This window comes from Quercus robur, chromosome 2 (assembly GCF_932294415.1).
Source record: "Quercus robur chromosome 2, dhQueRobu3.1, whole genome shotgun sequence".
Lineage (NCBI taxonomy): Eukaryota > Viridiplantae > Streptophyta > Magnoliopsida > Fagales > Fagaceae > Quercus > Quercus robur.
In genome coordinates, this window is record NC_065535.1 from 24240944 (window position 1) to 24264125 (window position 23182).

At 34.6% G+C, this 23182-nt stretch overlaps 2 protein-coding genes across 3 annotated transcripts; one reads left to right on the forward strand and one right to left on the reverse strand.

The window, feature by feature from the left end:
- Positions 1 to 4537: 4537 nt before the first annotated feature.
- Positions 4538 to 15265, forward strand: LOC126712993 (potassium channel AKT1-like). The gene is made up of 12 exons (XM_050412577.1): positions 4538 to 5070; positions 5291 to 5659; positions 6169 to 6226; positions 6321 to 6638; positions 7163 to 7408; positions 7838 to 7936; positions 8134 to 8166; positions 8281 to 8466; positions 11189 to 11383; positions 11478 to 11553; positions 13103 to 13684; positions 14514 to 15265. The coding sequence occupies exons 1-12, from the start codon at positions 4820 to 4822 to the stop codon at positions 14795 to 14797; spliced, it is 2697 nt and encodes an 898-aa protein (XP_050268534.1). The 5' UTR covers positions 4538 to 4819; the 3' UTR covers positions 14798 to 15265.
- Positions 15266 to 16672: 1407 nt separating this feature from the next.
- LOC126712994 (probable boron transporter 7) lies at positions 16673 to 22636 on the reverse strand. 2 transcript variants are annotated; one of them, XM_050412578.1, is made up of 14 exons: positions 22457 to 22636; positions 21133 to 21245; positions 20747 to 20829; positions 20443 to 20635; positions 20203 to 20341; positions 19954 to 20119; positions 19685 to 19851; positions 19107 to 19280; positions 18898 to 18993; positions 18701 to 18817; positions 18277 to 18584; positions 17622 to 17901; positions 17333 to 17468; positions 16673 to 17239 (listed from the first exon to the last, which is right to left on the reverse strand). In XM_050412578.1, the coding sequence occupies exons 1-14, from the start codon at positions 22469 to 22471 to the stop codon at positions 17226 to 17228; spliced, it is 2001 nt and encodes a 666-aa protein (XP_050268535.1). In that variant the 5' UTR covers positions 22472 to 22636; the 3' UTR covers positions 16673 to 17225. The 2 variants fall into 2 exon arrangements, with proteins under 2 accessions (XP_050268535.1, XP_050268536.1); XM_050412579.1 differs by having other exon boundaries at positions 21133 to 21232; positions 22457 to 22632.
- Between the last annotated feature and the right edge of the window lie 546 nt (positions 22637 to 23182).

Here is a 23182-nt window from a genome sequence, read left to right on the forward strand (position 1 = left end):
AAAAATTAGGTTACGAAATAGTGGGATACATATATTAATTAATTATCAAATATATTTTTTATGTATTACTAAGTGTTTATTTTAAATATTTTAATATAAGTATATATCAATTTAAGGATACTAAAGTGAGCAATAAAATTTGGGACATAATAAAAGTTCACAACAATTTTATAACATTCCTAAAATAATCCACCACTTTATATATGGGCCCACCACAAGGTCAAATTAAAAAAAATGTTGTGAACTTTTATTTATCAGTATTTACATGATTGTAGAATTTATTGTGCATATGAAAGTATCTAATAGTTCTATCAACGTTTTTGTATCCAATATTTGGGTTATAATTTTTTTGTTCATCCTTAAATTATCTACAACCATTTCCTTTCATGTTTCGAATAAGAAGTTTTATTTCCATTTTATGCAAGTGCATTCTCCTAAAAAATAGTTATATATTGTTTTAAATATTATTTTTGAAACTTGCAACTAACATACACGATGATAAAAAAAATTTAACGATATACATTTTAAAGTAATTTTTTTAATGTTTCATTTTCCATAATTTGTATTTTATTATCAAAGAAATTTTACTATTTTGTCTTTTTTTTCCCTTCACATTAAGAATGATATAAATGTTGTAATACTAAAATTTTATATATCGTAATATCTTTAAAAAATAATATATATTATAGTTATAAGATTTTTTTAATAAAGCAAAAGTATATTCTCATATTTTACATAAAATCTTGAGTGTTACATAAATAATGTTAATATATTGAAATATTTTCATGGACCATTTATGTAATACTATTCACTCAAATAATATAAATAAAAATTTATTCATTGTTTCACTAATAATATTTATTGATTAGCAACAATTGGAAGCAAAAATAATTTTTTTTCCTTGATTATGATTATGTTTTTGTTAAATTATTACTTTTATCCAATATTTAAAATATCAATACTTATGAGTTATGAGTTTTCATGCATCATAATAATAATAATAATATTAAGAATAAAGTTTAGCTACAAAATTAGTTGTAACAAAGTTACAACCTTATTCAATATCATTAATATTACTACATATTTCGAAAATTTAACTGTTGGATTGCATATTCTATACGCTCTTAATACATGTGTCAAATTTTGTGGTAATTAGATATTATTTACTATAAGATTTATAATATTATATTTTATATATAACTTTAAACTACAAAAAACTTGCAATCTAGTCAATTTATTGATGACATAGCTATTGATTTTTAATTTTATAGAAATTTTGCAAAGTATGGAGGATGTGAGGTTATTTCCCGCCATTAGTAGTTTGTCCGCTTTTGGGAGTCAAGCCCGCATGGTTTTGTTCTCGGCCTCGAGTGTGGTGTTTGGGATTTTTGGGGTGCTTTGACCCTGTGACACCCTAGTCCCACATCCGTTGGAGATGCGTCCCACTCATGGTTTATAAGCCCTTGGAGCAACCATGAGTGTACTGTGCTTGGAGCAACCATGAGTGTATACACAGTACACTCATGGTTGCTCCAAGGGCTTATAAACCATGAGTGGGACGCATCTCCAACGGATGTGGGACTAGGGTGTCACAGGGTCAAAGCACCCCAAAAATCCCAAACACCACACTCGGGGCTGAGAACAAAACCGTGCAGGCTTGACTCCCCAAAGCGGACAAACTGCTAATGGCGGGAAATAACCCCATAGAGGATATAAGAAGAAAATGTAATCTAATGATGAATTTGTCAAAATTTACCTCCAATAAGAAGATATTGAGTAAGATTGTAGCCTTAAGTTACAACTAATTTTGTAACTAAACTTTATCCTAATATTAATATAAAAAAAACATTTAAAAAAAATTAAGTGTGCAATGCACAAGCCTATCATATATATATATATGTGTGTGTGTGTGTGTGTTTATATTTATATTTAAAGCCAAAGTTGAGAGTAAATTCAATTAGATTCTAAAACTGAGTTGTTATTTTGTGTTATATGTCTCATCTAATTTTTGAAAATTTTATATCAAGTGAGTTACTTGAATGCAAAATACTAGAAATCCAATATAAATAAACAATAAAAATTCAATTATATATCTAATTCTATATCTAAAATTAGAAGAAAAGAGAGTTTGAATTTTTTTTCCTTTCTAATGTCATTTGTTTTTCTAGCTAAAATAATTCAAATTTATTAACAATTTACATAACATTATGAATAGTTTGTTACTTTTAGGTAGCAACTTCTATAAGTAAATGATGTGTGTGTGTGTTTGTTGTGCCGGAGGTTTTAAACTAGTTTTTGTTTTTGTTCTTGGTTTTTTTTTTTTTTTTTTTTTTTTTTTTTTTTTTTTTTTTGATAACAACTTTTACTATTACTAGTTACTACTAATAATAAAAGTTGCATTTCATGTGATAATTAGCTAGGACATACATATGGCAACAATACCGCTTTGAAGACTCAACTTTTATTATATAGTATATAATATACGATAATATATGAGATAAATATATGATATGATGTATATTTTGGTTATGTAGTAAAAACTATGCATGCTAATGGTTTTTTTTTTTTTTTTTTTTTTGAGAAGGTGCTAATGGATATTTGTATCATCATGTAGCCTTTTTTATCTGTTATAATGAAAATTTTCTTTTAATTAACTATTTTTTTCTTCCTTTTAATTGTAAAACATATCCATTTACAGTTTATTTGTCCCGTTAATTGTTTGCCTTAAAATAAGGAGCTAATTAGCCTAATCTAATACTTCAAATTTCAAATTTCAAACAACCAAATACGAAAATCTCCAAATTCGCAAGGCAAACTGTAGAGGCCAAAGGAGAGTTACTTGCCGAAGTGAAAAGATAGAAACAAACAATTCCCTCCTCTCTCTTTTTTATTTTATTTTTTTATTTATAATTATTATTTTTATTATTTTATTATTTATTATTTATTTTTTGTGAGAAACAGAATGAAGTTGGGCTAATCCATCCCATTCATTTGTATCCATTCTTTTAAAATTGGGAGAAAAGATTTCGAGATCTCTCCGATGAAATTGATTCATTTAATTTTTCTGATATATATTACAAATTTAATAATATATTTAGTGTAAATTGTAAATTACATCCCTAAAGTTTGGGGGTGTTTGAATTTTACGCCTTAAAGTTTCAGAATTTGGATTTTACCTCCTAAAGTTTGGAATGTTTAGATTTTTTACCCTGACGTTTTAGAATTAGGATTTTACTCCCTAAAGTTTGGTATTATTTGGATTTTACACCTACAAATTTTGAAACTTTAGGATGTAAAATCCAAAAACTCCCAAGTTTTAGGAGTAAAATCCAAACACTCCTAAGATTTAGAGGATAAATTCCAAATTCTAAAACTTTAGGGTGTAAAATCTAAATACCTCAAATTTTAGGGGTGTAATTTGCAATTTACCCATATATTTATTGTCATGTCACATTACTTAAAATTTTAAATGGTGTAAGTGTAACATTTTATACACGATTAGATTTAGGGGTGTTTGCGGTGCAGTGCGGTGCGGTTTTGGACCCTTTTTAGCACCGCACTTTGCGGTGCGGTTTAGTTAAAACCATAACTGCATCACACCTTGTTTTTGTGGTTACATGTGCAGTGCGGTGTGGTGTGGTGTGGTTTGGTGTGGTGTGGTGTGGTTTAGAGTTTAGCCAAAACCATAACTGTGCCGCACCTCATTTTTGTAGTCACATGTGCGATACTATGTATAAGATGCGGTTTGAAGTCGGTATATTTTTCAAATTTTGGGCTTTTCCTACTCAGTCCAAAACTAATTTTTCCCTTTTTGTCGGCCAAGTTTTAAATTATTGAACTAGTTTTTATTTATTTATTTTTATTTTATTTTGGGTTGGCATTTCTAGTCAACACTTGCTAGGGTTATTATACTTTTTTTTTTTTGAAAACTAGGGTTGTTAAACTATTAATAATATATTTAATATTAAAAATAAATAAATATATTAATATATAGAGAGGGTGCGGTGTTGTGCAGTTTTCTTATTATAAAACCGCAAACTGCATTGTACCATGTGGTGTGGTGCGGTACGGTGCACTATTACTTGAGGTGCGGTGCGGTGCGGTTATGCCATTTTGCGGGCGGCTTTGGTGCGGTTTATGCAGTTTGGTGAACACCCCCTAATTAGATCTATTAAATAAATTTTATTTATTTCAAGTGAAAAAAGAAAAAGAAAAAAGAAATCCTTCCACTTGAATTGGCTCCTTTATCTCAAGTGAAAATAAATGAGTATGATTTCTTAAACCACAAATCAGAAACCAGACCTTTTATCTTATAAAAAAAACAAAAAACAAAAAGGCCTTTATCTTCTAATCTTTTTTTTTTTAAAGATATTTAAAAAAAAAGAAAAAAAAAAAAAGCCTAACCCATTTCCCTTTTCAAAATTTTTAAGGCCGCATAAAATACCAAAACTATTAGAGGAGAAAGAGAAAAAGTAATAGGTTTATATGAAAATTACTTACAGCTCATTATAATCTGCTACGTAAATTAATTGTAGCAAAAGTTATAGAATTTTACGCGGTACTAGAAGTTCTCGTTCCCTTCCGCATTCCACTAATTTGTTGAACTCCTAAACATAAGGTATTAGTGTAAAACAGTGTTAAGTTCGAAAAAAGGATTCTGGAGAGAGAGAGAGAGAGAGAGAGAGAGAGAGAGAGTTAAAATAGATTTGATTTTTATTGTTGCAACACAACAAATGGCGATGTGATGTTTGGAGCGAGAGAGAGAGGAAGAGGGAGGTAGAATTAAGAATCAAAAAGAGGATTCAATACATGAACATTGATGAAAATGTGGACGCTGATACATAGGAAGAAGTTTGACGAGGCGTTAGGACCATCAATTTGCGTGATGGAACAAGGAAGAGATAGCAGAGCAGAGGCAGAGGATCAGCCAGTTCCCACTCCCAGAGAGGTTGATATCAGCCATTACAGCCTCAATGCCGGTATTCTTCCTCCTCTTGGCAACATCGCCCGCACCACCCGTCGTGTCAAACTCCGCCGCTTCATCATCTCCCCTTTTGATCCCCACTACAGGTACAGGTTCATTCTCCTCTCTTTTATTAAAGCTATCATATCATATAAGATTCCGCTTTTGCGGGCTCTGAGAGAGAGGTGATTGATAAACAGTCTTATTTACGACCGGTTGCTTTGGGCGGAAGGCACCAATGCCCGCCCCATATCATATGTGTGTTTTTATTGAATATAAGTTATGTTTCACGTCATGTTTGTTTGTTTGATGATTTAAATATTGCAGGCTTTGGGAGACATATCTGGTGTTGCTAGTGTTTTACACGGCTTGGGTATCTCCATTTGAATTTGGATTCCTTGAGCAAAAAATAAAGGGACCTCTGGCTATAACCGATAATGTTGTGAATGGGTTTTTCGCCATTGACATTGTATTGACCTTCTTTGTTGCATACCTTGACAAAACATCTTATCTTCTCGTCGACAACCCAAAGCAGATTGCATGGAGGTACACAAGGACATGGTTGCTGTTTGATGTCATCTCTACAATTCCTTATGAACTTGCTCGGAGTATATTGCCCTCTTCTCTTGAGGCATATGGTTACTTCAATTTGCTCCGCCTATGGCGTCTCCGTAGAGTCAGCAAAATGTTTTCCAGGTAAATAAGCTCATTTTTATTATTCAATCTGTTTTAGCTGTTTTCATTTGCAATCAATTTCAAAATGAATATATGTATGTACATATATATATATTGTAATAATGTTTCTAATGCACTAACTTCTTAAAAAATTAGTATAATTTATTTCATCTCATTTTGTTAAATGTATGGAGGATACAGCATTGTTCGTTTCCTTTGAGAACAAATTCCATGATGGCTAATAAGCTCAGACACAACTTCCTTCATAATTATGTATTTATGCATTTAGTTTGTCTGAAGTTGCTCTTGTAATACATTTCCTGTTATCTTACATATTATGTATCGCCAGTGCAAAGCAATGCCAGCAAATCATAAAATAAGCGGAAACAATTTTGTCTTCACCTCTTTTCCAAAAAGAAAAACAATTAACTCATGTCATTATTATAAATTTCTTTCCCTTCTTTGTCTTCTCCAAATTTTGTATTCATAGTCATTTATCATGAAATTCTACTTTTCTTTTGTCATTTCAGATTGGAAAAAGACAGGAACTTTAACTACTTTTGGGTTCGATGCTCAAAACTTATATTTGTGAGTATCTGTCAATAACATTTTGTAATTGTCATTAAAGAGTGGATACTTTTCAATTTCTGATGCATCTTATCATGCTTGTGATGCATTGTAGGTTACTCTCTTCGCAGTTCATGCTGCTGCCTGCTGCTTCTATCTTATTGCTGCGCGTAATTCAAACCCAAGTCATACATGGATTGCACTTTCTCTGGATAACTTTCATGACCAGAGTATATGGATTCGATATGTGACCTCAATGTACTGGTCCATAACCACTCTTTCAACCACAGGCTATGGTGATTTGCATGCCACAAATTCCAAGGAGATGGTATTCGACATCTTCTACATGCTCTTTAACCTTGGTCTAACATCATATTTAATTGGAAATATGACAAACTTGGTTGTCCATGGGACCAGTCGAACAAGGAAATTTGTGAGTAAATGCTGTCTTAATACTTATTTCAGCATTCCCCTTCATTTGCATGCCATTTTTCCTAGGAACTTGGACTTCCTTTTTGGATGGTGTTTGTCAGAAATTTGGATTTCTGGGATGTGCTTAAATTAGACAAGCGATTCTCTTGATTACCTTAAATGTGTATCTGGTCAGCTTCTGTCTTCATCTAGAAACTGAATAGTACCCATCTTTGATTTACAAATTAAAGCTACTTGATGTCATTCAAAAATTCCAATAAATACCATAGACAAATTGTTTATATAATTATATCTGCTGCTTCTACTTTCTAGTTTCTATTGCATTGTCTTGTAACTTTGATTGTGACACTAGGAGGGGCGTATAAGTTTGTTTTGAAATTCCAGAGCATTATGCGCTTCTCATATAATGAAATTAAGTCACTCTTTTGGACTTTTCAATTACTTGACCATCCATACTAGAGCACTTTCGAATTTTTCATTTTGTTTGTTTTCTTTGTCTTATTTACAAATTGCATGCAATTCCAGAGAGACACTATTCAAGCAGCCTCGAGTTTTGCACAAAGGAACCACCTACCTATCCGCCTACAAGAGCAGATGATTGATAATTTGTGTTTGAAGTACAGAACGAATTCAGAAGGGCTGCATCAGCAAGAGATTCTTGATTCCCTTCCTAAAGCCATTCAATCTAGTATCTCACACTTTCTCTTCTATCCACTTGTTGACAACCTCTACTTGTTCCGTGGGGTATCACATGACTTACTTTTCCAACTGGTAATACTTTAACTTTATTTCATAATCCTTGGTTGTATTTGGATGGAGCATCAATAGGCCTTTCCCTGTGTTTCCTCTGTTAGATGGAAAACGAGTGTTAATAGTTTTTTTACGGTCTTCATTTTTGCATATAAAATTAAGAAAAAGATCATGGAATTTTATGTTTGTTGGAGCTGAAGGTTGAGAAACATGAGTTTTGTATGGTGTCTTTATGATGCAAAAAATGCCTGTTGTGAATTAAACAGCATTAAGAAGATAAAACTGAGCTCTTTTTTTCTTTTTCCTCTTAATGTTTTCAGATTTAACAAGAAAACAATATCTTGCTTCAAGACTTTAAAGCATGCATATCCAAACACCTACAGCCAACAGGTCGCTTTTATAATTTTCACACTTGTTTTACATCCATCTTTTTGAACTTTCCTATTGAAGGTCTCTGAGATGAAGGCTGAATATTTTCCTCCCAAGGAAGATGTAATTTTGCAGAATGAAGCACCCACAGACTTTTATTTACTGGTTACTGGTGCTGTGGTAAGAACTTTTTAATGAATTATTGTTCTACATGCATAGTGGAATTGCTAAACTTATATGAATTTGATTCTGGTGCACAATATTTTCAGTGTAACTGGATAATTGATTCCTCTAGGAAAACAGACCACTCTTTTAATTTTTTTTTTTCCTTTCTCTATCCTTCAGTTGACTTTGTCATTAAATTTTCTTTCTCTCAGGAATTAATTGTGCAAAATAATGGATTAGAGCAGGTAAGTATAATGATAGAAATCTTTTTTTTTTTTAATTTTTATATATTCTTTTCACTATTGCTCTTCACTGGGGTGCTAGGAGCTGAATATGCTCTTTGAAATGGATGATTACAGACTGTTGGTGAGGCTAGGACAGGAGATATTGTTGGTGAGATAGGCATGCTCTGTTACAGGCCTCAACTGTTTACAGTTCGGACCAAACGATTGTGTCAGCTGCTGCGTTTGAACCGTACTGCTTTTTTAAATATTGTTCAGGCACATGTTGGAGATGGGACAATAATCATGAACAATCTTCTTCAGGTCTGTAAAAGTTGTTCCACTAGTAACTTCCCTTTCCTTCTCTCTCTTTTCTTTTCTTTTTTATTTTGGGGGGGGGGGGGGGGGGTGGGGGGGAGGGGATTATTTCAGTTGTAATCTTTGGCTCATTTTATTTATTAAGGTTTTCTTTATCTCTTCAGAAATCTTTAATTTTTTCCCCTGATTTTAGTTTGGATGAAAATAATCTTTTTAGAATATTGATCATTTTTTGAAATTTCTAAAGACAAATTGAGGAACTTTATCTCAAGGTAAGGTAGAGAGAACTTTGTATATTGCATTTATAGATGGATTACAAGCCAAACAGTGGGTTATTTACAATGCACTACGACTGCATTTTGAATAGGTGCATGAGCAGTATTGTAAATTATGGAGTAATCTAAGCACTAATTTAGGCACATGTTGTGGTAGCTATTACTGAGGATAATAGCTGTTAAACCAAAAATCATGAGCAAGAGTCATGGAGGCTTTCATTTGTGCATTGCCGAGAGTTGAGGAGAATCTGCATCACATGTGGCATTTGTTATAGATATCTGTGGCAGACATGGGATTTGCAACAGATATGTCTTCTATGTTTTCACTCCCCCTCAAACGGGGTCAAGGATCAAGGATAAGGCCTAGTTTGGTACGTAAATTCACAAAATAAAACCTTGGACAGAGGCTTTGTGAATATGTCTGCTTTGGAGTTTGGAAAGGACATATCATGTTTCAAGGGCACCAAGAGACACTTTCACGACCAAAGTGATAATCTAATTCAACATGCTTTGTGTGACCATGGAAGACAGGATTGATAATCATTTGTAAGGCATTGAGATTATCACAATGTATGATTAGCACAGTATGCACTCAACTATCTTGTAGTGAGCCACTATAGGGTCATGAATGAATTAGAAAGCTAAGTTGACACCATAGGATAGATCAGGTCCAGTGAACTTGGGGTATTGAAGTGCTCCCACAAGGATTTGATAACGAGAAGGATCAGGATAAGGCTCATCAGTAGATGGGAAATGTCTGCCTTTCTCAGGCGTTGGAGTAATAATGGGTTTGCACATCTGCATGGAAGCAAGCTCCAAGATATCCTCAGCATACTGGTTTGACATAAAAACAGGCTATGTTGGGTAACGCCTAGAAAGTGATGAAGAAAACACAAGACCTTGATGAAGAACTCATGTCCCAACTGAGAGATGAACCAGTTGATGCGAGTTGAGGACAAGACGAATTCTGGATATCCCTGCCTTTGACAACTTCCAGTACAAGGAGAAATGTTTCTAAGAAATCAATACCATCAACTTGGCTAAACCTCTTAGCCACCAACTAAGGTTTGATACGATCCAAGGAGCCATCTTGTTTCAATTTTGCTTTGCAAACCCATATATGCCCAATGGCATTCATGTCAGGGTGATGTGCCAGTGCCATGAGGTCCAGATTTGCATGTAGGGCAGCAACCTTTTTCATCCATAGCAGCAACCCATCTAGGCTGACATTTGGCAAAGATGATGGATTTTGGTACAATAGGTATATCATGAGTAACCCTTGCTACATGAAAATTAAGGTACCTTGGAGTTGTCATAGTAGGAGGCGGGTCAACTGTTGGTGAGAGACTTGGTATAATATTTGTGGCAGGTACGAATCCTGAAATAAGGGAAGCAGAAGGCAATAGTTTTGTTGATTGAGGTTGCCTCCCAATCTGTGAATGTAATGAGCTTCCCATCAATTTTATTATTGCCATACAGTCGTGTCGGCGCAAAAAATGGCAAGGTTGTTTTATCAAACACAACATGGTCAGAATGTAGATGCATCCTCTAGGCAGATGGTAGCATTTGTAACCTTTGTGTTCAATACTGTGACCAATGAAGGCACATGGGAGAGACTTGGGCTCCAGTTTGTTATTTCTGTAATCCCCAAGATAGGGGAAGCATTTGTAGCCTAACATACGCTATGATGAATAGTTAGGTTGTTTGCCATAGAGTCTTTGAAATGGAAGTCCATACCAAGTTTTCGATAGGGTAGGTGATTGATTACTTAGTCCATAATTTTGATGGTTGGTGTGCATGGAACATCATTGTGAGTCCTAGTTCTGTGATGTCTCGATACTTACGTTCTGTAGAACCATTTTGCTTTGGCATTCAGGGGCAGGCAGATTGTTCGTGATTCCCAAGGTTGGCTAAATACCAAGTGAATTCAACATTCGCAAATACTCCTCCTCACAAACCATTTTTCAATTCTCTAACAAGTGCATACAGCCCATCCTTCTTAGTGCCCTTTGCACTACTTGATTGGTTGACCTGTTCTTAATCACAAAACCATCTCTATCAAACTAAAATTTAAGTGGAAAATCAGGGGTAAGTTTACTCATAGATATCAAAAAGTCAACACTTTGTAGTTATATAGTAGTTGTAGTTCTTTGTTATGAAGTTAAATGTTGAAACTATCTCAAAAAAAAAAAAAAAAAGAAGAAAGTTAAATGTTTACAGTATATTATTTATTGGAATTAGGTTGAGTTGGACACGTTGTTCCTCCCATTATGCATGGTTACTTATAGCACATAACATTGTAATAGTTTGTTTTTAACAATAAAGAACAGCTATTTTCTAAGATTTAGTCACAAAAAATATATAAAATAATTTATGTCTAAATAAGTTATAGCTATATGGTTCAAGTAGAGGAATATATGTCTTATTCATAGACTAATTTGTCATTGATGCAGCATTTGAAAGATATACGGAATCCATTTATGGAAGAAGTTCTGACAGATACAGAGAACATGCTGGCTCGGGGCAGAATGGATTTGCCCCTTAGTTTATGCTTTGCAGCAAATAGAGATGATGATTTATTGTTGCATCAGTTGCTGAAGCGTGGTTCAGATCCAAATGAAGTGGAAGATGGTGGACGGACGGCACTGGTGTGCAAAGAATCTTTTTTGATACACATATTTTCTGCTAGAGATAATATTTGAATTAGAGACTCTGAGGTTACTTTGCTTTTTGTTGCAACAGCATATTGCAGCATCTAAAGGAAGTGAGCATTGTGTAGTTCTACTTCTAGAGTATGGAGCAGATCCTAACATCACAGGTAATTTTTATTGCATGACGAAATATGAATCAACCAACACTATTGTGTGAACTTTTTGTATCCCTTTATCTTCTGCTGCAGTCTCCACAGCTCTTCTTATCTTTAATTGTAAATTACCTCTGAGTTCTTTCTAGGTTCGTTGATGTTATACTTTGTTAATATTTATTTTGGAAATTGGGAAGGCCAGAATTCTGTTTTAATTTGTATTTGTTGGAGAAGCACAGATTTCTCTCTTTCTTACAGGGGTGACTTTTGCTCTAGCAAGAGTATAACAGGCAAATTCCCATTTGAGCACACTTGGAAGTGGCTATAAATAGAAACCTGAATTTATGTTTTTTTTACCCTCTCTTTTATTTTTTGCATATTGTTCAAAGCATTTAGATGCTGTCCTCTTGGCACATTTATAAGTTTCACTAGTTAGACTTTTAAAAGAAAAATGCATGTTTTGAAAATTGTACATAACATGTACCGTCGCTAAGTTTTTAATATTGTGTCATGGATGGAGGGTTGTTAACCAGGTTGCATCTGATTTATTTTTCAAACATAATTATATTGACTTGAGATTGGATTGTAGAAAAAGTTGTATATAAGTTCCTAAGATATCAAATTATTATTTGTATATTATTGATAAAATAAATAGTTCATTTCGTAGTAAAATTTTTATAATAATACAAGATAGTGAATCTAATTATTATAAGTTCATAAAAAAATCATTCTATATAATTAACACTATAATTTCAATTATAATTTTAGTTATTAATAATTAGTTTAGATTTGTGAAACAGTAAAATATTTTAGCCGTGGTATTTACTATATTTGGGAAAATAATAAGTTAATCAAGTAGCTCATAAACGAAAATGAATCAAACTTGAACATGTCATCTTACTCAGTGATAAAATCAAACTCTGCTTCTGTTCAAAATTAAAATTAATTCTAGACTTTTAATACTCCATTCAGTTCTGCTCATTTAAAGCCATAATCAAGGTCTTTAACATGGTTAAGTTTAGACTAAAATGCACCTACACCTTCAAGTTTAGGGTTTATTTTTAAATTGGTCCTTCAACTGTTAGAACTTTCAATTAACACCATCAACTATTACAATGATGTCAATGTGCCCCTTTGGATATAGTCTGTCACGTTTTCACTATTAACCTGCTCAACAACGATGTGTGTGTTTTTTTCCTCTCTATTTTTCTATTCAAAACGACATTGTTTTTGGATGAGTTAACGGAAAAATTCTATTGGATGTTGATGGGAAGGGCACATTGATGTGTTGTAGTACTCAAGAATATAAATTAAAAGTTTTCATGGTCAAGAGATAGAAGCGAGCCAAAACTTAATTTTACTACTAATCATTTGAGTGAGTGATGTTATTAGCTGATCTTTATACAGAATATGGATGAATGTAGAACCTAGACAAAAGAATACCTGTAGCTGACTTCAATTAATTACATGGAAGCAAGGTCTAATTGAGTTGAGTTCATATCAATGCAAACATTGCGTATTTGCTTCATAAATTGGCTTTAATTGTTAACTGCTATCTTTGCAGATTCAGAAGGAAATGTTCCCTTATGGGAAGCAATGTTGGGGGGGCATGAATCCTTGATTAAAATTCTCATGGACAACAGGGCAGAGATATCTTCTGGTGATGTGGGTCTTTTTGCATGCACTGCTGTGGAGCAAAACAACTTAGAATTGCTCAAGGACATTGTCAAATACCGTGGGGACGTAACAGTGCCTAGGAGCAATGGGAGCACAGCTCTTCATGCGGCAGTATGTGAAGGAAATACTGAAATAGTTAAGTTCCTGTTGGACCAAGGAGCTGAAATCGATAAGCCAGATTTCAATGGATGGACCCCTAGGGCTTTGGCAGATCATCAAGGTCATGAAGACATAAAGGACTTATTCCAGACCAAGCCAGAAGAGGTCAAGAAACCACCAACTATCCCGGTTAGAATGAAGCCAAATGTGTCATTCCCTAATAAGTACCAGAGTGAGCCCATGATGCCCCCATATCTCCATGAAAGCACTCCACCTCCCAGGGAAGTGAGATGGTCAGAAAATCGTCCAAGGCGAAGGCCTAACAATTTTCACAATTCACTTATTGGGGTCATGTCAGCTGCTAACGCTGGTGAGCATGCATCTCTATTTTGCATATATTCTTTTTAAGATACCTCGGAAATTTTTATTCAACTTCCAAATTTGATGATTTGGCAGTCATACATTGGTGTGATTAAGTTAGGCAGCTGTGAACATGTCAAGATTATATGCAAAACTAAAAAGTGATGAGGAAAGAAGAATTGCATGCTTGAAATTACAAGTATAAACTGTCAATTAAAATTTTTCCTTTTTGGTAATTAATCAATAGAGAATGTATTAGAATGCCTTCTAGCTTTTTGTTTTTTTAATTTTATTTAATAGCAATAACTAAATGATGCACTTTATGGTAAAATGAACTGAGTCAAATTTGATTTACAAAGATACAAAATAGTCATTTTGTTTGATTTCTGATTCAATTTCAGCACACTCAATTTTTTTTTTGGGTTTCAGCAATAATAGTAATCAATAACCATATCCTTAAGAATGCACTTCTATAGAACAGGCTTGTAGTCCGATTGGCACATTTTCCCGCACCCTTTACATTTCAATTCCCATGTTGCAGGTTCAAATCCAACTCCCCCCTCCCCTTCCCAACAAGAAAAAAAAAAAAAAGTGCAATGTCACCTTTTTCTATAGTGTCATATGCAAGTGCTAGATTTTTATCCAAGGCTTACTGTATGAATATAGTCCTACTCAGCTTGGGGAACTAGAGGGCATTTCTTAGCCCTAGCAGTTCATTTCTTAACCTTGAACACCTGCAGTTGATGTTTCTGATAATTAGTATATTGGAAAAACTTAACTTTCGATTTTAGTAATCACACTTTTACTGACTTTTAGTCAAAATCTTAAAAAAAATGCAGGTGGAGGAGACCCTATCCCATCAGGAGGCAGTTTTCGTAGTACTCAGAGTGTGAGCAGCTACCCGGCTAGGGTGACTCTTAGTTGCCCCGAGAAAGGTGAAGTTGCTGGAAAGCTTGTGCTTCTGCCTGATTCACTTCAAGAACTACTTGATATTGGTGCCAAAAAATTTGGGTTCTTACCAAACAAAGTTTTAACAAAAGAAGGAGCTCAAGTTGAAGATATAGAACTTATTAGAGATGGCGATCATCTTGTTCTTGTTAGTGATGATGGAATTGGCAGTTGAAAAAGCCAGACTTTTTTTCTGTTGGGTTAGGCCTCTAAGAGTGATACTGGCAACTGGACTTATAAAAAGTGGTTCCACAATACCGCGTGAGCATTTTGAGCTTTTGGGATAGATATTAAGAGTGATATCATAAGAAATATGTATATACTAACACACACAAAAGAAGAACATACACACACACACTCAAACACAAAACCTCTTTTCTGCTAGAGAATGTGAATGAACTGTATGGAAAGAACTTGGAGGTGACAGAGATGATTACAAAGAAGAGGTTTGTTGTGCAAATTCATTTTTGTTTTGGATTAGGAATTGGAACTTGGAACTAGTCAGCCCACTGCCTTGCCAACTGGGGCTTCTTCTGTAATTCTTTTTGAGGTTCTTTGTCTAATAATCTCCCTGATTGCGTGTTCTGTGCCATCAGGAGAGATGGATTAGGCTTAAAATTGAATGATTTCCTTTTTTTCTTCACTCCGTTACTACCCAAAATAACAAACATGAATAAAGGACATATTAGGCTTAAAATTGAATGATTACACAAATTTAGAACTTCAATTGGAAAAATTATAAATCTGAGACGTAAATGAAACTTGATATAAAAAATTCTGGTATTTTATGTAATTTTCCAAAAAAAATAAGAATAGGTTTGCATGATCAATACTCAATAGTTATTTAAAATTGTTATATTCATTCTTAAAGGAAACGTGATTTTTACAATTTACAGCAAACCCAGGGCTGGGTAGGGTTCTGCTTTTATCAAGTTCTAAAGAGAATAATTATATTATGTCTGTATAGGGGAAATACCATTTTAGTTTCTATATTTTGGAATTACTTTTGATTTGTTCCTCACATTTTCCCAATAGTAAATTTGGTTCATATTATTTTTAACTTACTATCGAGTTAGTCTCTACTGTCCAATTATTGATCTACCTCTGAGTTTGTTGTAGTTCTTTGCAATAAGTCACCTGGTCTGCTAGAAAACAACCAATAGTTTCTCAGCCTTTCTACAGAGGCTGAATACTGTGTGTTGGCCTCCTCTGCAATTGAACAATGCTAGCTTTGAATGCTTTTGAAAGGTTATTGAGTCTATCTTCATCATGTTCCCTAGTTATAATGTGATATTTATCTGCCTTAGCCATTGCCTCTAACTCCATGTTTCATGCTTGCACAAAACACATCAAGGAGGTCTTCCATTTTGTTTGTGAACGCGTGCTTCTCAAGGATTTACAGGTGCTATTTGTCTCAACTCTCAAGCACAGATCAGCTTGCTAATATGCACAAAAGCTCTTCCATGTACTCGTTTTTGGAGTTAAGAAACAAACTCATGGCTTCCTTTGTCCCCATTCGTTTGAAGGTGGATATGAAGCAGTACTGTTATACTACAGGTTGTATAGAGATAAGCTACAAGTCATATTCAATCATATTCAACAATTGTATTGTACTACAAGCTGTATTTCGTATCTGTATTTTATTAACCCATCATTTGGTGTCCTGTTTTGAAATCACTCTTTTTCAAGTATGGCTTTTTTTAATCTCACTTTTTTCAATGTACAACTTTTTAAAACGGCCTATTTTTTAAAATCTGAAAATTAAGTTATACCAAACACGAGTTTGTCAATGTCATTAGTTATATCAGTAGCTGTAAGTTAAGTTTGTTACTGGTTTGTTGAGGAGTGTTACTACAGCTGGTTGAGTGATTAGGGTAGTTTTGCTCTATTTTCACGTAAGAATACCAGAACTGTAAAGTATCAATGTGACTGAATTCATTTTGTTACAATTCGGTATTCTTTCTTCCTTCCTCTGTCCTGATTTTCTTTAGCTTTCACCAAAACAAAGCAATTACACCATTAAGAAATTTAATGCAGGGCAAAACCAAAATACCCCATAACTGCACTCATGGCAAAGATTAATTTATTATCAAGTTTCAAGTCTGATACATTGAAATGACACAGGAATAACTAAAAAATATTGGAGCACACTGCATAGTGCTAAATTCTCTAACACCTGATTTGATTTCTAGCTTAACTATCTCTATACACACTGGGAGTAAATAACAAAATTTAATAAAAGAACCAATAAAAAATCTAGTAGTCACAAACCAAATTACATAAAGAAGAGGGAAATTTGCTATAATTTTGCTAGTATAATTATGAGCAAATGAATGAAGGGCTATGACTTCTCACAGTATACATTCTAATGGCTTCCCCAACTTTCTAGCTTTTCTCTATTTTTTCCACATATTTTCCATTCTTTTTTGGTCTCTCTCTCTCTCTCTCTCTCTTATATTATATGATATGATATCATTTGTCCTTAGCTGTTTCTAAACAAGAAGACAAGCAAATGTCGTCACTTCTTCAGAGGATCATACTCAAGATCATCATTGTACAAGCAGAGTATATCAAAAAATAGCAGCTCTCATTATACTCGGACATCATCTGGGTAAACCTGTAAACCATGCCATTTGTAACTTAATAAGGGATGAAACTAGATTTACCATAAATATGTTGAAACCTTAAAGAGTATGTTTTGGTTAGTTACCTGAAAGTTCACTGAAGCTTACAGTTCTAAGTTTGACCTCCCCTCTATTGGTTGTTATCTTATCCAAAATCTCAGAATCATAGAATTCTTCTGAACTCTCCCCAGCCTCGCTACCAGAATCAGGTAGTTCCTTTCCCTGCTCACATTTTTTGTCAGATACCATATTGCTTGCTAAATTTTAAACTCATTGATTAACATTTTGTAGTAATTTTATCATCATTCCAAAGCTAGAATGGATCAGTAAGCTGGTCCACAGATAAATAAACCATGAGAGTATTAATATGCATACCACAATTGAGAGACTTCGGGTACGCTGTGGGGCACCAGCAATTTCCTCGTACTCAGAAGCATCTAGTTCCTGAAGATAGTAAGGCTCGAACAGCTTGGGAAGTAGGTATTGTCTTATGCTTACGAGAAGGAAGAATGGCAATGGAAACAAAATTCCAGCTATAGGTATCCATGTCACACCGAAACAGACCAGAAAATATACAATTTGGAAGAGTGTAAATGTAGCAATGCACTTGAATGGTACCGACTCCACAAATGAAGCATGAGAGCCTTCCAAGACTCTGCCCAACACAATATCATCACAAGATTATGATACTAAACAAAAGTATAGGCAACATACACTTTTAAGAAAGGCACAATTTATTTCACTCAAAGGTGCTCAGACACCACATGGGAGTTTATACCACCATCACACTTTGTGTTTCTTACAAGTTTATTAGTTCACATGAGAGAGATTATAATATCTGTTTCTTTGGTTTCAGTTTAGCTGACAGGGAATGGAGTCACCTTCTCTGACAAACTAGCATGTATTGCTATGTATAAGAAATTGGCACATAAAATTTCCAAGAGGCATCCGGCTGTCTCCAAAAATGAAATAGACTAAACCACAACATTTTGTTTAACCAAAGTTCTGAACCACTGATAAGATGACTTACTTGTAACGACGTTCGGGAGTGATGAAGAGGAGCAAGATCCTTTCCCAGAACTGATTTCCTGGGAGACTATCAATGGCCATGTAGGCAAAGTATCCCCAAAGAACTGAGGTAGGTACCATTTTGATTACAGAGATAGCACATATTGATACGCCCACAAGGAGGGACTGAAACAAGTTGCTCATTCTTTGTTCATTAACCCGGACAGGCAAATAAGCATCAATGTCTTTCTCTGGATCAAATTTGCCCTTTGCATCTCCCCCATCATCAGCTTTCATTACTGCCTCCTTCAAGTTTTCCAACTCTTTGGTCTGCAAGAAAATTTACAATATGCTTATCAGAGTTAAGAGAGTGCGTTGCGCACAGAGAGAGAGAGAGAGAGAGAGAGAGAGAGAGAGAGAGAGAGAGAGAGAGAGAGAGAGATTACAGTTGGAGCTGTTTCCATTTCCATGAATACAGCTTCCATCTTTCCATAGATTTCAGAGTTGCTCGCATGATGTTTGATACATTCCTTGGCATTTTTCACCATCTTCTTTCGGATCCCCTGCAAATCATGGCCCATATCATTTACAAATCTAAATCAGTGGTCTTGATAATAGCAGTCAAATACATTGCATAACCTACCTGCCTCTTGAGAACTGCCAGACTCTTAGTGTGCATTGGGGACTGCGGGAGCACTCCATTCGAAGGAGGAAGTCCAAGCAACCCACAAATCAAAGTCTGAACAACAACATTGAGCATCAAATCTTACGAATGAATAACTTATAGGTTGGCAACATGAATTACAAAGAGAAAATTAAGCCCAAAAAAAAGTTCTAAATCCAGGGACATACCATTAGTCCAAGCAATAAGATATCATAATGGTATGCAGAAGGTTTTTGGAGGTTAAACTCCTTCTGTTGTGCCATCTGAGAAGCTACGCTGTGGTCAAAGAAGTATAGACCTGCTATCATAATTGCTGGTACAAAGGCGGCAAAAATGTACGAAAGTGGGACCTTTCCCATATCCTGAAATTTCAGTGTATGAAGTAGATAAATTAGGTCATATATCCTGCAACTTGAGTGTATAGTTAGTTCAATTTATTAACATGCTAAATTGTTAAATGTATCAGATAAATTTGACCTATAAGTCATAGACCTGGCTTATGTTAGGCCTCTACTGGATTCAAATCTGACCCATGAATGGATTGGAAATAGATCCCCCATACAATAATTTCGGGGAGAGCAGAGTGCTTACCTAATAGGAGAGTTGTTTAAAACCATTCCAAGCAACCATAGAACACTAAAAAAAAAAAAAAATCTCACATCCCAACCTAACAATTCTAGGATGCAGTGTAAGAGATACTATGGAGTGGCATGTAATCATTGGAAGTAGAATAGAAAAAACAAACTATTCATCCGAAATTTAGTACCTTGATCACTGTCCAATGGTACAATGATGCAGATTCCCAGGGAAGTGGACAAAAGAGCCTTCTAGGAACTCCATCCGGAACTTTACCGGGTACAGCAAAAGCCAATGCTGACCAGAACAAGACCATAAGGAGAACCCCATAGTCTGCAATGATTCCTCTCAACCACCCTGTATCCGAAACCATAAAATAGTAAAAGAGGGAACAAAATTAGCCCCAACGTGGACAAGCTTTTGTAAATTGACAAAGTCACTGAATTTTAGTTTATTTACCTGTGCCGTATCTCCATGATCTTGCTCTTCTGCTCTTAAGTGCAGTGAAGAGTAGACCAAATGAGAAAAGGATGGCAAGTAACCCATTTAAATACAGCCACTGGAATTTGTACTTTTCCAATGCGGTATTTTCAGCTTTGGGAATACTGAATTCACTGATCAATCCCTGTGATTTGACAATTGTCACAATTAGTATCTGCTTTTGCTAAATCCACAATTTTTTTTTTTCTCTGCAAAATCAATTGATACCTTGACAGCCTCTTGCATGAAAAGAACAGCAATTAACATTCCAAAAAGTTCCGCCACTATCCTTGTAAATCTAGTGATGATGGAACATGCATTGAATATTGCAAGAAGAAACAGCAGGAGTGCTGTCCAGACACAAACCCTGTAATATAGGTACACTAGTAAAGATTTGTAACACTTATGCTAATTCAGAATTTTGTTAAACACTGAATAATCCAGAAAATATGACATTGATTCCCATACCACCCAGCCCAAGCTAAATACAGCTTGCTCCCCAACTCTGGCCGTCCTTTACAGAACTTGTACAAATAAGTGTACATTATAACCGTGGGTTCTGCAACTCCTAAAATCAACAAAGGCTGTCCACCAATAATTGAGTGGATGATTCCACAAAGAGCAGTAGAAGCTAATGTTTCCACTGTGCTTAAGCTTCCATCTAAGATAGGGCTCAAATTCAAGTAAACCAATGAAGTTTTTAGACATTGCAATAAAATTCCTCTGTACCTCTTTAGAAGTTCAATTTAAGGAGAGAAAAAAAGTAATGTACCTGTATCCCTACTCAGTTGTTCCCCAAAGGCAATAACTGGGAGAGCAGAAGCAAAGAAGATATAGGTCGTTGGAGCCAATATCCTGACATAGATTACATGATTTATGTATAAAAAATATGAGTAATGCAAACAAATTTCACAGCTATTTTTTACAACCTATTAAAGGTGACAAATTATAGTTGGTGTACTATCACTTTTATATGAGTTCACCATTGACACAATTTTTACTGTACACCAATTACAACCTGCTAACTCAGTGGTCATAAAAATAAACAGTGAAATTTATTGTGAAAGCAGGCTTATTGTTGGTATATGGAATTCCCACTATATGATCTGTTTCAAAAAAAAAAAAAAAAAAAAAACAAACAAACAAACAAACGATTACCTAATGCCTGAGCAAAGTTCCCAGTCTTCCTTATAGCATGCAGCCCTTCCTTTGATATCTTTAATTATCCCCTTGAATGGAGTTCTGATGTTTCCCATTGCTGATGCAGGAAACTATAGAACTTAGAATGATCATTTGGTAACTTACAAAGACATACTACACAAGTTTCTAGAGATCTATTCATTAGAATACATAGAAGCTATACAAACTGAATCAGTGAACATAACCAAGTTCAAATAGTTGCAAACAGACTAACTAAGGGGGAAAGGGGAGAAGTTAATAAACCAACATCCCCTGTGAGATCTTCATGATCCAACTGTAAAAGAAACTAAGAACAAATTAAAAGTTCATACTTCAACAACAATCTTTTAAACCCCTCCCCCGGGAGAAAGAAAAATGAAGAAGAAGAAGAAAATGAAAATCTGGTCAGTGGTATTGATGATCTTTCTAAGTAAATACATATGTACAAAAATACTAGCAGGAGAGACATGATCCATAGTTCATAATACAAAGCATTATATAATTAAGAATTCCAAAAATCATGGATGATGTTCTAAAGTTACATTAATACAAGTAAACTCACAGTATGCACAGAGACTGCATAGCATATAAAAAGAAACCAAACTAGATTTAAAGCTTAATAGTCAATAATATTACTCGTACAAATTTTGAGGAAAAATCCTCCTGCAAATGTTCTGAACCCAAACATACTCTGAAAAAGCACCCTTTTTATTACCATTATCTAATTATTTATTAATAATTCAATAATTTTGAAAACATGAGATGTCAGTTGAGTGACAAGGCTCTTAACTACCCTTTTTATTACCATTGATGATTGATGATAACATAGTACATAAACTATTAAAAATGGTTCCAAATATAAGCTGACATTTTTTTTAAAAGGGGAAATGAATGCTTTACTAAGGATAATAAGAAAACTCATGCGTACAAACCAAATAATGTACATCAAGAAGAACTTCAATGCAGCCTTTGGTTGAGAAGAAACCAATAAGAAAAAAAGAAGACACATTGCTGAGGGGAAAGCACGGAAGAAAAAGAAATTGAAGTCTTAAGGTTTTGTTTTGCATCAGATTCAAGAGAAAGAAATGCAAAAGAAAAATGTAACAACCATGAGATTTTTATGTTTCCATTAAACAAAACTCAGAAAGACGTAAAAACTGTGCTGTTTTGCATTGGTATTATGTTCCTTTAATTAAATTAAAACCAAACTAAAACACACATCATATTAAAGGAACGTAAATAATGAATACACAAGACACTCACACACACACACACACACACACACACACACGCACGCACGTACCTGGGATACTCGCATGAAAATCCCAGAAAGATAGAGAAACAAAGAGACCACAATGTGAGGAGCTGGGTGGGTTTCAATTACAAATGGCTCTCTCTGTCTCTCTCTGAGAGAATGAGGAGACAGAGATAAGAGACTCAAAAACTGAGAGGGGTTGGGGGAGTTGGAACTTGGAAGCTGAGAGGGCAAGAGAGGCGAGTTCAAAAACTAAAAAGCGGGTTTTGTGGGACCCAAATACGCGGTGGTCTAAATGTGGGGTCCTCCAATATTTGGAATGATGTCGTGGCGACATCTGATTGGGTTGTCACGTGGGTTTCTTTTTTTCTTTTTCTTTTTTATAAGTAATTGTCACGTGGGTTTCAGTTAAAGGTAAATGTCTGTTTGTCTGTTTTTCTATGTCGGTCTTCGCTGCACATCGTTGTAAAGTAATGAAGAGGAGTTCAAAGAGCGTTTGATTGGGTACGTCAATGGCTATTAAGACTTTGACAGATTTTGAGTTCATCTCGGCCGTCAAATGGCTTTGCATTCGTCTTTATATGTCGGTCCACTTTGCGTTTTTGGCGTTTACTGCATGTTTCATTTATTTTCATTTTATTAGCTATTAGATGGGAATGGACTTGTTTTTTGGAAAAACAAATGTACCAATTGGTCATGTGTTCCACCAGAGTGATTAAAACTAGCTGCCTTTAAAATGCCATGGGTAATGTTATGTTGCATTTAAAATGGACC